The sequence below is a fragment of the Rhinoraja longicauda genome, chromosome 9 (assembly GCF_053455715.1).
Source record: "Rhinoraja longicauda isolate Sanriku21f chromosome 9, sRhiLon1.1, whole genome shotgun sequence".
In the NCBI taxonomy this organism is placed as follows: domain Eukaryota; kingdom Metazoa; phylum Chordata; class Chondrichthyes; order Rajiformes; family Arhynchobatidae; genus Rhinoraja; species Rhinoraja longicauda.
Genome location: NC_135961.1, coordinates 5,779,348 through 5,794,145, shown reverse-complemented (window position 1 = coordinate 5,794,145; position 14,798 = coordinate 5,779,348). Strand labels below are relative to the sequence as shown.

At 45.8% G+C, this 14,798-nt stretch overlaps 1 protein-coding gene and 1 long non-coding RNA gene across 2 annotated transcripts in view; both read left to right on the top strand.

The window, feature by feature from the left end:
• The window catches only part of LOC144596876 (chitin synthase-like), a 50,018-nt gene extending 39,401 nt beyond the window's left edge, over positions 1-10,617 (top strand). The window contains 9 exon segments of the mRNA XM_078405740.1: positions 31-117; positions 1,218-2,251; positions 2,993-3,178; positions 3,436-3,616; positions 4,542-4,872; positions 7,021-7,221; positions 9,263-9,547; positions 9,663-9,842; positions 10,583-10,617. Coding sequence (XP_078261866.1) covers positions 31-117; positions 1,218-2,251; positions 2,993-3,178; positions 3,436-3,616; positions 4,542-4,872; positions 7,021-7,221; positions 9,263-9,547; positions 9,663-9,842; positions 10,583-10,617 — 2,520 coding nt within the window.
• Positions 10,618-10,974: 357 nt separating this feature from the next.
• Positions 10,975-13,555, top strand: LOC144596891 (uncharacterized). The gene is made up of 3 exons (XR_013547658.1): positions 10,975-11,083; positions 12,503-12,555; positions 13,510-13,555. It is a non-coding gene; the product is annotated as an uncharacterized LOC144596891 (long non-coding RNA).
• The last annotated feature ends 1,243 nt before the right edge of the window (positions 13,556-14,798 follow it).

Sequence of the window (14,798 nt, the reverse complement as noted above, 5' to 3'; positions counted from 1 at the left end):
CTGACGAATGCACTGTTGTGTTCTCTCCAGGCTTCTCTTTTGCTGCTGATTTCGGCCGCAGGTGACGGTTCTGTCCAGTTTTCCAACAAGCCCTTCAGTCACCTGATCCTTGGCTGCGTATTGATCATTCCCAGCATCTTGACAGCCGCAAAATGCCTGTGGAAACACTCACTCCGCCCAGAAGCGATGCTCTCTGCAAGCAGCCTGATCACGGATGCATTGGGCAACCTGTGGCAAGTTTTAGAAAAGAGGGGAAGGTGAGAGGAGCTGGTGAAGGCACGGCAAAGCGTGAGACTGGAGGCAGATGTTGGGACCAGGGGGAAATGAAGGGGATAGGGAGGGTGGAGGGCTGTTGAGGTCCAGCGCTTGTTGAATATTGCAAGCCTCAACACTTTAAAGGCAGAGAAGAAGTTGTTATTCTATGAAGTGAAATATAAATGGACACTTCTGCAGAGATATTTGTGCTCATAATCACACTTTATTAGCCAAGATTCACACAGAGAGTGGTGAATCTGTGGAATTCTCTGCCACAGAAGGTAGTTGAGGCCAGTTCATTGGCTATATTTAAGAGGGAGTTAGATGTGGCCCTTGTGGCTAAAGGGATCAGGGGGTATGGAGAGAAGGCAGGTACGGGATACTGAGTTGGATGATCAGCCTTGGTCATATTGAATGGCGGTGCAGGCTCGAAGGGCCGAATGGCCTACTCCTGCACCTACTTTCTATGTTTCTATGTTTTGCAACATACGAGGAATTTCATTTGCCATACAGTCATACCAATAAAAAGCAACAGAACACACAAAATACATTTTAACACGAACATCCACCACAGTGACTCCTCCACATTCCTCACTGTGATGGAAGACGAAAAAAAGTTCAAACTTTGTCCCTTCTATGCTGTGGGAAGTTTGGGTAGAATTAATTAGCTCAAAACACCAGGGAGGATTTCACTAACCGTTAGATAGTTGAGAGGACCGGGGTTTAATGATTCTGCACAACCGTGAAGTATTGGTCAGAATCACACATACACACAGATCTCTGGAGTGGGGCTTGACATGAAGATCTTCACATTCAGTGCACAAGCTCCCCCCCACCACCAAGCCAAGCCAAGCAAATGACAAGGCTGCAAACACATGTGCTTATCTGGACAGTCCAAGCGAGCTACTGATCATTATGATTCTCTTCATCGGACGTCTAACAGCCCCTTGCTTTTCTTCCAGGTGTGCCTGTTGGAAGCAGTTGCATCGTTTGGTACGGCATCACTGGTTGTCATCAGCCTTCCCCAATATGACATGCTGACAATCGTGTTCATTTCCAACAGTGTTTGTCTCATCCCATCCATTCTACAAGTGATCTCTCTGAACGTCAGCCATCGGTTCCAAGTTGCAGCACCTCTGGTCGGGCTCCTCATTCTCTTGGGTGGCTATGGTCTCTTTCTCTTTGTCCAGATGTTTTACCTTAAGAAACATGATGGGATGTACTTGGGTCTTGTCATTTTATTCTCAGTTTTAACTTCCCTAACCTGGTGGGAAAACTTCATCTCCAACTGGAAGCATCCAGTATTTAGACGTCTGAGATTTGATGTGGATAAATGCAGGAACGTGTCCAGCCTGTGCATGAGTGTAGTGAGGATTCTTGTTACTGCCTGTGTTGTGGGAGCTTTGATTCCTCTTCGGGGGCTGGAGTGGGCAAGTATCACTGATGTTGCATCTCATGAACTCAGAATAATCCTGGGCCTTCTGGGGGTGCAGGCTGGGGCATCGGTGCTGTGTTCCTGGCTTGGGGGCGTTGCGTGTAAGATCCATGCAGTGAAGCGAAGCTTTGGTCTTCCTTTGATCCTCAATACTCCCGTGGTGCTGGCTGCTTTCCTGGCAGTGTTTAGAGTTCATTACAATGAGTTTCTGCAGACAAACAACAATTTGAATCTCACAGCTTTCTGTGCCAATTCCATTGGTGTTGCAAGTAATGCACCTAATGTAGAGATCCTTTATTCAGAAATCATTGGCAACATCTGCAACCAGGGAGATATCGTCAATCTGCTCAGTGTGAGTTTAGTGGGAGCTGCCGGGGCATGCTGGTGGGTTGGACTCATTCTCACAACAATCTACGTGTGGACCCAGAACGTCAACAGAATACAGCGGACATCAGAGACGTTTGTGCGTAGAATGTACGAAGCTGCCTTCTTGGAACAATCCATGCCGCTGAACAAAAGACTTCACATCAGTCCACAATGCACAGAGGAAAGCGATCCAAGGTACTGATACCATGGGCTGCATCAAGAATGTTGGGGATCCTAAATTGCCATAATTTTTGTTCTTTTTTATTCAAAAGTTTAACCAAAACATATTTGGGATAAATCAAACCATTTTTAACAGTACTGGTCTGTGGATTTGTTGACCCACCACGATGACGGGGAAAAGTCAAAATCCCCTGCATCTGTTTCATTGGGAAATTATTTTATTTAGCAGGAAAAGTAGAAGAGAAAATCTGACAATTTACATTTGTGCTACCTTGTGGCATGAAACAGAGGAAGAAATGCTACATTTAATATCTTCATTGTTCAGGTACGTGATGAGGTATCTGTTTATCTAATATGTTAATGAATGAATGCTTTATTGTCACATGTTACAAGTCACAGTGAAATGTTTTGCTTGCATACCCAAGGTATGCAAATAGTCACCACGTAAAGGGCGCTGACAAAGTTACAAAGTTTCCTCACCAGGTACCCCTTCGTTCTCCCCTCACCCCCCCCCCCCACGCACTGCAGCCCCCCCACGCCGGGTCCACCTTTGTTCGGTCCTTATATTTTGTACAGTACATAAATGGGAATTAAATGATGTTGTTGAATACAATTGCCACATTTAAACGCTGCAGACTTAGTTCACACAGCACAGCCATAGTCAGGCTTTGGACAGCTGCTCTCCTCCCATTTCACACTTGTTGCTTCTCTCAGGGGCCTGACAGTTCGTGACTCCATTTCTTTCCCCACCAACAGGTTGGACAGGTTCAGGGAAAAGCGCTGGAAGACTTTGGATAAAAGTGATGACAGCTTTGACTTTGAAGTCCACGTCATGTTTGATGATGCCTTCTGGAATGTTGCAGACAGGGAGGCAGGCACCAAGAAGAGAGTTGTCAATGATTATGTCCAGACATTTATCAGTGCCATGGATGAAACGTACAGGTATGGAAACAATGCTTCTCTTCTGCTTCAGATTTGCAAGAGCTTGCGGAAAACTTGACTTTAGAACCAGAATCCAATGAGTTGCAAATGAATGCAATGTAATGGGTGTCAGGGGTGATGGGGAGAAGGCAGGAGAATGGGGATAGGAGGGAGAGATAGATCAGCCATGATTGAATGGCGGAGTAGACTTGATGGGCTAAATGGGAGCGGGAGAGATACCATTTACCCTTGTGATTAACAGCATCTCTGTGCTTTAGAATATTTCAGACATATACTTACAGCGACTCTTTGGGTGAAGGTGAAAGTTGTGCTTCAGGAAGGAAAGTGATTACCACTCCCTACGGAGGGAAACTTTGCTACACCTTACCTTGTGGAAATGATCTACACGTCCACCTGAAAGACACACAGATTGTCCTAACCCGGAAAAGATGGTCACAGGTTCGATGTAAAACTTTGCTTTGCTGTCATGAAACAATCAGACATTTATCTCAAAGATAGAGCCAAAATGCTGGAGTAACTCAGCGGCACAGGCAGCACCTCTAGAGAGAAGAAATGGGTTACGTTTCAGGTCGAGACTCTTCTTCACACCTGAAACGTCACCCATTCCTTGTCTCCAGAGACAATGCCTGTCCCGCTGAGTTACTCCAGCATTTTGTGTCTATCTTCGGTGTAAACCAGCATCTACAGTTCCATCCTACACTCCCCTCAGCATTTATCTCCGTGGCCTGGGATCTGAGCACTTACTTTGAAAATTTCTGGATAGTGCCCTCAAAGGGAAACTCGGGAATATTTTTGCAAAGTGCTTGCATCCCTTTAAGGAACAGACCTCAAACCCAGTCTGAGCATTAGGTAGGCCCAACAAGTACCAATGAATTAGCCAACATGTCAACTCCAAACCCCAATGAGGACCACAATTGTGGGAATTTAAACAGTAGAGAGTTTCTACCTGGCAGCCAAATCTCTCCAGATTTGAGGGGCAGAGTCTGTGTCATCAGCAATAAATTGAGGCTGTTGATTGTGAACAGCCGAGTCACACCTTTGAGTGTCCCCTATGAAACATATTTTGAGGGATAGGTGTTAAACAATATGCCTAAATGTTATCTTCTAATGCTCAATCTGGTGAAATTTGACTTGAAATGCAATCGAAAACCATATTCTTTGTTGAAGTAGTCGTTGATAGTTTTGAAATCTCCTTATTAGTTAAAAACTATTCACTCTCACCCCACCACCTTTCGTTCATGTTAAATGCAACCTCTTACCTCACAAGCCTTTCATGTAACGGCGGTCATAGTGGCAGCTTATTCATCTTTCTGGTTCAATCTGTCCTTATCCCAAATCTTTAACCGGCATGTTTTGTGTGCAGGTGATGTGCATGTACTATCTGCTGGGCTGGAGACTGCACAGGAAGCACTTAGTCTGCCCACAGCTGCATCCAGAAGATGGAACCAAAATCCATTCAAGGCTGGAGGTGAGTAGGGTGTGAATGCTGGCGGGTGAACACAGGAGACTGAACTCCGCACGGAGCAAAACTCAACTCTCTTCCACTTCACAGACTGAGAAAAAGAACACGTACATTCTGACTCTGGATGGAGACACAGAATTCCAGCCGTCTGCCATAACTCTACTGATCGACAGACTGAGGAGATACCCTGGAGTTGGAGCAGTTTGTGGACGGGTACACCCAACTGGAATCGGTAGGAGGCGTCATTAACACGACCACAGATTGCATGAGGCCTCACACCTTACTAGTGGGAGAGTCTAGGACCAGAGATCATAGCCTCAGAATTATAGGACGTTCCTTTCGGAAGGAGATGAGGAGGAATTTCTTTAGTCAGAGGGTGGTGAATCTGTGGAGTTCTTTGCCACAGAAGGCTGTGGAGGCCGTCAATGGACCTTTCTGTCATGGGCCTCCTCCAGTGTCATAGTGAGGCCCACTGCAAACAACTCATATTTCGCTTGGGCAGCTTACACCCCAGCGATATGAACATTGATTTCTCTAATTTAGATAGCTCCTCTGTCCCTCTCCTCTCCCCCTTCCCAGTTCTCCCACTGTCTTCCTGTCTCCAACTACATCCTTTTTTTGAGCCGTCCCCTCCCCTGACATCAGTCTGAAGAAGGGTCTTGACCCGAAACGTCACCCATTCCTTCTCTCCTGAGATGCTGCCTGACCCTCTGAGTTACTCCAGCATTTTGTGTCTACCTTCAATTTAAATTTTAGTACAGGTGTCCGGGGTAATGGGGAGAAGGCAGGAGAATGGGGTTCGGAGGGAGAGATAGATCAGCCATGATTGAATGGAAATTGGATGAAAATGGTGTTAGAAATATCCATGGACGGCCTCCACAGCCTTTCTGTGTGAGTGCCCTTGCACAGGGACATGCCACTAGGTATTGCTTCTCCTGCTGTTGCAAGGGGAAGACATTTTGGTTCACTCATCCCGTCCACCTGAACCACCCTCTGCCCTGGTACCTGCCCCTGCAACCCCTAGGAGAAGTAACACCTGTCACTACAACTCATCTCCCACCTGTCCAGAGTCCACAGCAGCCCTTCCAGGTGACAAAACTAAACTACACCTCACTCCCAATGTTGCCTGAAGGTGACCCAGTGGTAGAGTTGCTGCCTTATAGCGAATGCAGCGCCGGAGACCCGGGTTCGATCCCGACTACGGGTTCGGCCTGTATGGAGTTTGTACGTTCTCTCCATGACCGCCTGGGTTTTCTCCGAGATCTTCGGTTTCATCCCACATTCCAAAGACGTACAGGTTTGTAGGTTAATTGGCTTGGTAAATGTAAAGATTATCCCTAGTGGGTGTAGCACCGTGTTAATGTGCGGGGATCGCTGGTCAGCACGGACCCGGTGGGATGAAGGGCCTGTTTCCGTGCTGTATCTCTAAACTCAACTAAACCAGTAGATAAGCTAGTCCAGTCAGAAACATCTGGATCACGATTGATTTAATGGTCTCACGGACATTCAGTCGCACAGATCATGGTCATCGGATTGGGAAAATGAGCTTGTAGATGTTGACTCCATCGGATCTATGTTAGGAGCAGGATTAAAGCAGCCGCACAGCAGTCAGTGGCCAGGAGGGGGCAGAGTTCAGACCTTTCTCAGAATGGGTGGAGAAAACAGGAGACAAGAGGGAAGAAGCTGCCCTCTTTCAGGTATTTGGGCATCGACTGTTCGGACGCAGAAACTGGGGTCAGCATTCATGGCACCTTTGAGCATTTCCAACATTCTCTGTTCTCATTTCAGTTTTAATGACCTGTCATATTTTGCAATTTTATCCCTGATTTAGGATGGAAGATAAAACAAATTCCATCTTATGTATTCAACATGACAGGACTACTGTATATTACCACTTTGAGAATACCATAAACAAGACAAAGTGATCATAAGCTCTTTTAACAATAGAAGTCCCGTTATAATGACAGGTGTGCAGGAAGGAACGGCAGATGCTGGTTTACACCGAAAACAGACATAAAATGCTGGAGTAACTCAGCGAGACAGGCAGCATCTCTGGAGAGAAGGAATGGGTGACGTTTTGGGTCAAGACCTTTCTTCAGGCTGAGAGTTAGGTGAGAGGGAGACGCAGAGATAAGGAAGTGTAAGGTGTGAGCATGAGGCATCAAAGGGGATGGGGATCAAGGATAATGTAGAATAGATGTAAAAACAGGTGTTGCTGTCAACATGTGGCTGGAGATTCTCAGAGCACAGGAATCTGAGATCCAGTGTGGACAGTTTTAAAATGAATGACGTTTGAGCAATAGGTTAATGAAGCCACACACAGACTCCATCCTATATATATGGTTACTTCTATTTTAAAATACTTTTTTCTGCGTCATAGGTCCGATAGTGTGGTATCAGAAGTTTGAATATGCCATCAGCCACTGGCTCCACAAGACAGCTGAGCACGTGTTGGGCTCTGTGCTGTGCAGTCCTGGTTGTTTCAGCTTGTTCAGAGCGGCGGCTTTAATGGACAACAATGTTATCAAAAAGTATGCAATGAAGCCCACAAACGCAATGGAGCTTCTACAGTATGATCAAGGTAAATGTGTGTCGGCCACCCACAGTCAGTGTACGCTGTACAACTATCAGTTTGAGGGTAGACACTAAATGCTGGAGTAACTCAGCGGGACAGGCAGCAATCTGGATAGAAGGAATGGGTGACGTTTCAGGTCGAGACATGTCTGAATAAGAGTCTCGACCCGAAATGTTACCCATTCCTTCAATCCAGAGATGCTGCCTGTCCCACTGAGTTACTCCAGCATTTTGTGTCTATCTTTGATGTAAACTGGCATCTGCAGTTCAGTCCTACACCTAGGCCTGAAGGCACAAGGGAGAAGACTTCAAATATTGGAACTTGAAGACTTTAGTCAGGCAAAGTCTTCCGCTTTGTTCTTTCAAAGTACTGGAGGTGTATAACTGAGGGACACTTACTATCAGTGTATAATTACAAATACTTGCCAAACTCTGACAATATTGTTCTAAACTGGGTGTTGAAGCCATTTATGTTTAAACTAGCTACTGTTAGCATATTATATTGTTTTGTCCAGATATATCTTGCCGTATTATTTTGAATACTTGGGGACGGTCATTAGACAAACAGGGTGGTGTATATGTATGGGTATAGTGACTAGAAATGGCCAGATACAGGGAGGGAGAGTATACACTTCTTACCAGACATGTGAGCAGATGGGAGAACAGACCTGGAGACCTGGGACCAGACCAGGGTCACAGCAGCCAGCTACGACTTGTATGCAAAGTACAGCCTGGTATGTTCATCTCCTTGTTTGTACAACTACTTCAATAAACAACGAATTAAACAGGAAAAACGACTGGAAGAGCTGTTCTGTTAGGTTTGCATATGTTCACTCCGACTCCCTGTGTAGTAATGACAATTAGAAAAGAATTTATTGAATAAGTCTGGAAGTTGCCATTACAGCGGAGATGAATCTTTCAATGGCCATTCCTCCACTGACGGTGGAAATTAAACTGTATGATGGGTCTTCACTGTTCATTGCAATGTTATAGATTGATGACTTTAACATGCAAAAACAACGATAGTTAAATTGAAATGTTGCAAAGGTTGGCCATGCCTTCTTGAAATTCCCTTTGCTGGAAAATTGGTGCACAAGCCAGACTTCACTTACTAAGACTATTATTGATGATGTTCAGACCAACTCTACACCTATGGTCACGGTGGTGCAGCGGTAGAGTTGCTGCCTTACAGCGAATGCAGCGCCGGAGACCCGGGTTCCATCCTAACTACAGGTGCTGTCTGTACGGAGTTTGTACGTTCTCCCCGTGACCTGCGTGGGTTTTCTCCGAGATCTTCGGTTTCCTCCCACACTCCAAAGACGTACAGGTTTGTAGGTTAATTGGCTTGGTAAATATAAAAATTGTCCCTAGTGGGTGTAGGATAGTGTCAATAAGTGGGGATCGCTGGGCGGCACGGACCCGGTGGGCCGAAGGGCCTGTTTCCGCACTGACCCTCTAAACTAAATTAAACCTCCAATGAAGAATAACTCCTCGTCAGAAAGCGTAGTTACTGTTCGCTGTCCAGAATGTAAGGGTCCCGACCCCAAACGTCACTTATACATTCCCTTCACAGATGCTGTCTGACCCACTGAGTTACTCCAGCACTTTGTTTTTCTTTACAGAAAAATAATATTAACTCTGAACAGCATCATCACTTCTCTAATTTACACCAAAAATTGTCATCTGGCATTTTTTCACTATCATTCACAACAGGACTCGTAAATTTTGATGCCCTTCCAATCTATTACAGATCTGTCTTTTAGTTCTTTCCATCTCTCCGCCCCATCCTCTCCATTTTATAATTGTTTCCATTTCTATTTTTTTGCTAGTGATTGAATTAAAACAAGAATCTCATCTTTCCCTCCACATATATTGCCTGATCTGCTAAGTATTTGCAGCGCACCCTGTTTACTTATTGAATAGAATTAACTGTTTTGTTTGCAGTGCTGGTCAGTGTGGAGCTTCTTAATGCCTTGTTGGCCTGTGTTTCGACCTGACAATGCCTATAGCTCACTAAGTATAAAGTGACATCGGAATATACTTTGCAGGTGAAGACTGTTGGCTTACCCTCCTGCTAATACAGCAAGGCTGGAGAATCGAATACTGTGCAGGATCTGACTCCTACACCAAAGCCCCTGTGGACTTCAAGGAGTTCTTCAATCAACGTCGACGCTGGTACCCATCAAAAATAGCAAATACCATTGAGTTGTTGGGTAATGGATTTGAAACTTCAAGGAAAAACCCATCCATTTCAAAACCATTTCTCCTCTACCAGATCTTCTACACGATGGCAACTCTTGTGGGGCCAACTACCGTCTGCTTTCTGATGACAGGTAAAACACCAGTCACAAAAACAGGATCATTGCAATTAGTTTTGTTCTGTACAACAGCGCATGTTTTAATGGACCTCTGAATAAACCAAACAAATTGTTATTTATTCATTTACAGCTGCTCTGTCGTTCTTCACTGGCTGGGATTACAACTGGTGCCTGGTCGTTTCAATAATCTCTCCATTAATTTACTTCATTATCTGTCATACGGTATCACCCGACACTCAGATCACAGTTACAGTAGTCTTCACTGTTATTTATATCCTGGTGATGATTGAAGGAGTTTGCACCACTTTCAGTGAGTATTTCTTTTGGTCTGCACATTATTTTCATTTTCATCATGTTCGTTTGCTTCATCAGACAACAGATAAGCAACTCAACACTTATAGAAGAGAAGGGAGGTGGAAATGGAGGGAGAAATTAATACAGAAGAATTGTACATAGTTTAGTTTCAAGACACAGTGCGGAAACAGGCCCTTTGGCCCACTGAGTCCTCACCTACCAGCGATCCCGGCACGGTAGCGCAGCGGTAGAGTTGCTGCTTTACAGCGAATGCAGCGCCGGAGACTCAGGTTCGATCCTGACTACGGGTGCTGCACTGTAAGGAGTTTGTACGTTCTCCCCGTGACCTGCGTGGGTTTACTCCGAGATCTTCGGTTTCCTCCCACACTCCAAAGACGTACAGGTATGTAGGTTAATTGGCTGGGTAAATGTAAAAATTGTCCCTAGTGGGTGTAGGATAGTGTTAATGTACGGGGATCACTGGGCGGCACGGACTTGGAGGGCCGAAAAGGCCTGTTTCCGGCTGTATGTATATGATATGATATGATAATCAAGAATCTGTCTATCTCTGCCTTAGAAATATCCATTGACTTGGCCTCCACTGCCTTCTGTGGCAATGAATTTTACCAATATTTCCCACCCAAGGATAAAATTGTCTAACGAGTCAATAGGTGAATCTATAGAGAGTATTACTGGAAAACTGTCCATTATTATTTCAAACTCTCAGTCATTCAATAAAATTATTGCTTTTCGCAGAAGCCGATTGTATTTTATTAAAAGAGTGTAAATAACGTAAGTAAAATAAGTGTGTTGTGTTGGGCTAGAGTAAAGGTTACATCTCATAAAGGGCTGGTACCTAAATTAAAGGGTGTTGTATTGTCAACATAATTTGTGCTAAAACCATCTATTTTATTTTTTAGGCATAATAATCATTGATGGAACCATCATGTCACCAATTGGTATTTTCATGACTGTACTTTTACTCCTTTACTTCACCACTGCACTGTTGCACCCAACTGAACTGCCCCTTCTTCGATATGGACTGCTCTATCTCCTTTGCATTCCTGCTGCCTCCCTGCTGCAACCAATGTACTCACTGGCAAACCTGCACATCACATGTTGGGGAACGAGAGAGACCAGGGCAAAGGGGCAAAACACAAGCGCACCCAAGGATCGCCACCTGAAATACCAAATGGGCCGCTGGTACTTTAAATATCTGATTCGTGGTCAGAATCCAACTGAAGAGATGCTTGAAATGTAATTATCATATTGTAAATGGTGTGCTAAATTGATTAATATCACCAAATTGTGACAAAACTGTGTTTTTAGTCAGTGTGGTAATTAAGAGAAGACAGACACAAAAAGCTGGAGTAACTCAGTGGGTCAGACAGCATCTCTGGAGAGAAGGAATGGGTGACATTTCTGGTTGCGACTCTTCTTCAGACTGAGAGTCAGGGAAAAGGGAAACGAGATATAGACTGTGTAGAAAGATATAGAACAAATGAATGAAAGACATGCAAAAAAAGTAATGATGATAAAGGAAAGGCCATTGTTGGCTCGCGGCTAATTGAAAACGAGTTACCGAAAATGAGGCTCAACAAGACGACTTTGAAGTTGGTACGACTTGGGTGGGGGAGGGATGGAGAGAGGAGAGATGGAAGAGTTACTTGAAGTTAGAGAAATCAATATTTAATACTGCTTGGTGTAAGCTGCCCAAGTGAAATATGAGATGCTATGTAACATGCTGCATTACCTTTATTGGGAATGAAAATAATCTTATCAAGGGCCTTAAGGTGTGGAAATCAGCCCAAATATTTGTCGATTAATCTACTTTCTCACAAAATACTCAATTAATTGCTTTGTTTCCGTAGTCTTCTGTTTCTTTTTCCATCAAATGATATCATCTTAGAAATGTTTTGAGATTCCCACTGCCTACTCTTTCAGATTTCAGCTGATGTTAAATTGACTGCCGCACCATATAAAAGACTTCCTCCCACCCTGCCTACCAAATCCTTTCAGATTGATCACCCTTTATTCTTCAGTAGTTCAGAGAAATCAAACCTAGTTAATGCATCCTGCCTCTTTCTCCAATGTCAGTCTGTGAGATCGTGACTCCAAGACTAATATATCCTTTCCAATTCAGTGCCAGAACTGAATGTAATGTTCCAGATGCATTCTCATCAGAGATTTGGCAACAGAAAGATTGTAATCCATCCAATTGCTATAAAAGCTAATGATAATATTCCATTGGTTTATCAGTTTAATTTTTATAGCTGCCAACTTTCTATGAGACCCTTTCTTCGACTCAAATCGTCACCCATTTCTTCTCTCTAGAGATGCTGCATGTCCCGTTGAGTTACACAAGCATTTTGTGTCTATCTTCGATTTAAACCAGCCTCTGCAGTTCCTTCCTACAAACTTTCTACGATACATTGCCATCCATTCTTTAAACTACTTTATATCGCATTAACATCAAACACCTCTCCTCTATTTTAACAAACATATTGATATTAATAAAATAAATGGATTCACAGCTACTTCAAAGTGGAAGCAGAAGGATTAAGATAATAAATCAAAATTTAAAAATGGGAGAGTTGCTTTTCGTTTTTCCTGATTAGACCTCTTGACTGTGATGAAGTAACCTGCTCTGATCGTTTGCTATTCTTATCTTTCAAGTACGACTGAAGCAAATGGAGTCACAGTGGATCCGGACTTGCCAGTGGAAAACTGTGAGTGTACAGCTTTTAATGTTTTATTGTTCTTAACTTTCCACCCAACTCTTGATCACGTCATTATGTTTACTGTGAAGCAACACCTGTACTCCGAGAAGTTGAGTCAAGCCTCTTCATGGTGCACAGAAAACTTTAAGAGAGTTTTTTTTTAAATGTGAGGAAGACCATGAAATATTTGGATTATTATCAGAACCCAACCAGTTCACAGATATGCTTACAGAACAAAATCCATCATCTTTACTTAGTCTGAGTTACTGCATTTAAGAGATGCACATTAAATAGGCAAGGTGCAGAAGTATACACACCTAATGCGGTTAATATAGATGGGCAATAAGATGGAAATGGGCAGAGTGGGCCAAAGGGACCATTTCTGTGCTTTTCTCCATGACTCTATGACTCTCTGTTTTTGAGAGATAAAGCAACAATGTGGAATTAAAATGTGCCATTGCTTGATAGTTACTCAATCAACACACAATACCCAGCCCCCTGTGAACGGATTAATTGAAATGTAAATGTATTATCACAGAGAGAGTAAGGATGAGTTGTCAATGTATGAAGCTAATATTCGAGTAGATGTACTCAATGACCCATGAGGTGACCCTTTCCCACCAAAATCTGAATAACACATCAATAATGATGCTCACAAAAAACATATTGTCAGTCCAGCAACAAATGATTGGATATTAAGGAATTGAAGGGATATGGGGTGAGTCGGGATGTTGAGGTAAAGGGCGAATCATCATCTTATTGATGAGCAGAACAATACAAGGGCCAAAGGGCTTCCTCCTGCTCCTCTTCCTTAGGTTTTTATATTCAGTGTTCCACGAGTGTAACTGTTGGTCTAACTCTGAGCTGTACCGACAGCAGAGACAATTGACTGCAAAGGACTTTGTCAATTTGGATGTTGTGGAGTATAAATATTATCTGAACTGTGGTGTTTGTGTTTTCAAGGCTGGGTCTCCAAGCTGAACGAAACAACATTCTTTATCGAAGATTCCCTGGAAGAAGTAAGATAACACTTGCACGATTCCTAGCTTTAAGCAATGAATTGTACCCTCGCCTGAACTAGACTTTCCTCTTTCATACTTGGGCACAAAGTTATCCCCTGGGCAGAGGATTCTAAACTGGAGCCCCCACCCCCCCAACACGGCGTGTCCCCATTGTCTTGCCCTCCCCCCCTCACGCTCATCGACCATTGATCGCGGGTCGTTCGCGAGGCCCTACCGCCGCCGAGGCTCCCGATCCCGCTGAGCCCCCCCCCCCAACTGCCGCCGAGGCTCCCGATCCCGCCGAGCCCCCCCCCCCCCCACTGCCGCCGAGCCCCCCCCCCACTGCCGCCGAGCCCCCCCCCACTGCCGCCGAGCCCCCCCCCCCCACTGCCGCCGAGCCCCCCCCCACCGCCGCCGAGGCTCCCGATCCCGCTGAGCCCCCCCCCCCACTGCCGCCGAGACTCCCGATCCCGCCGAGCCCCCCCCCACTGCCGCCGAGCCCCCCCCCCACCGCCGCCGAGGCTCCCGATCCCGCTGAGCCCCCCCCCACTGCCGCCGAGCCCCCCCCCCACTGCCGCCGAGCTCCCCCACTGCCGCTGAGACTCCCGATCCCGCCGAGCCCCCCCCCCCACTGCCGCCGAGACTCCCGATCCCGCCGAGCCCCCCCCCCCCCCCACTGCCGCCGAGGCTCCCGATCCCGCTGAGCCCCCCCCCCCCACTGCCGCCGAGGCTCACACTGCCGCCGAGCCCCCCGCCACTGCCGCCGAGGCTCACGATCTCACCGAGCTCCCCCACTGCCGCCGAGGCTCCCCACTCCCGCCGAGACTCCTGATCCCACCGAGCCCCCCACTGCCGCCGGCGCCTACACTGCCGCTGAGGCCTCCACAGCCGGCGACGCTCACACAGCCGCTGAGGCTCCCGACCCCGCCCAGCCCCCCCACTCCCGCCCAGCCCCCCCACTCCCGCCCAGCCCCCCACTCCCGCCGAGGCTCCCTGTTGCCGCCGAGGCTCCTGTTGCCGCCGAGGCACCGGCTGCCGCCACTGAGGCTCCCACCGTCGCCGCTCTACAAACTCCTACAGTTTTATTTCAGTTCAGTTCGTTGTCACGTGCACCGAGGTACAGTGAAAAGCTTTTGTTGCGAGCTATCCAGTCAGCGGAAAGACAATACATGATTACAATCGAGCCATTCACAGTGTACAGATATGTGATAAGGGAATAATGTTTAGTGCAAGGTAAATGCATCAAAGTTC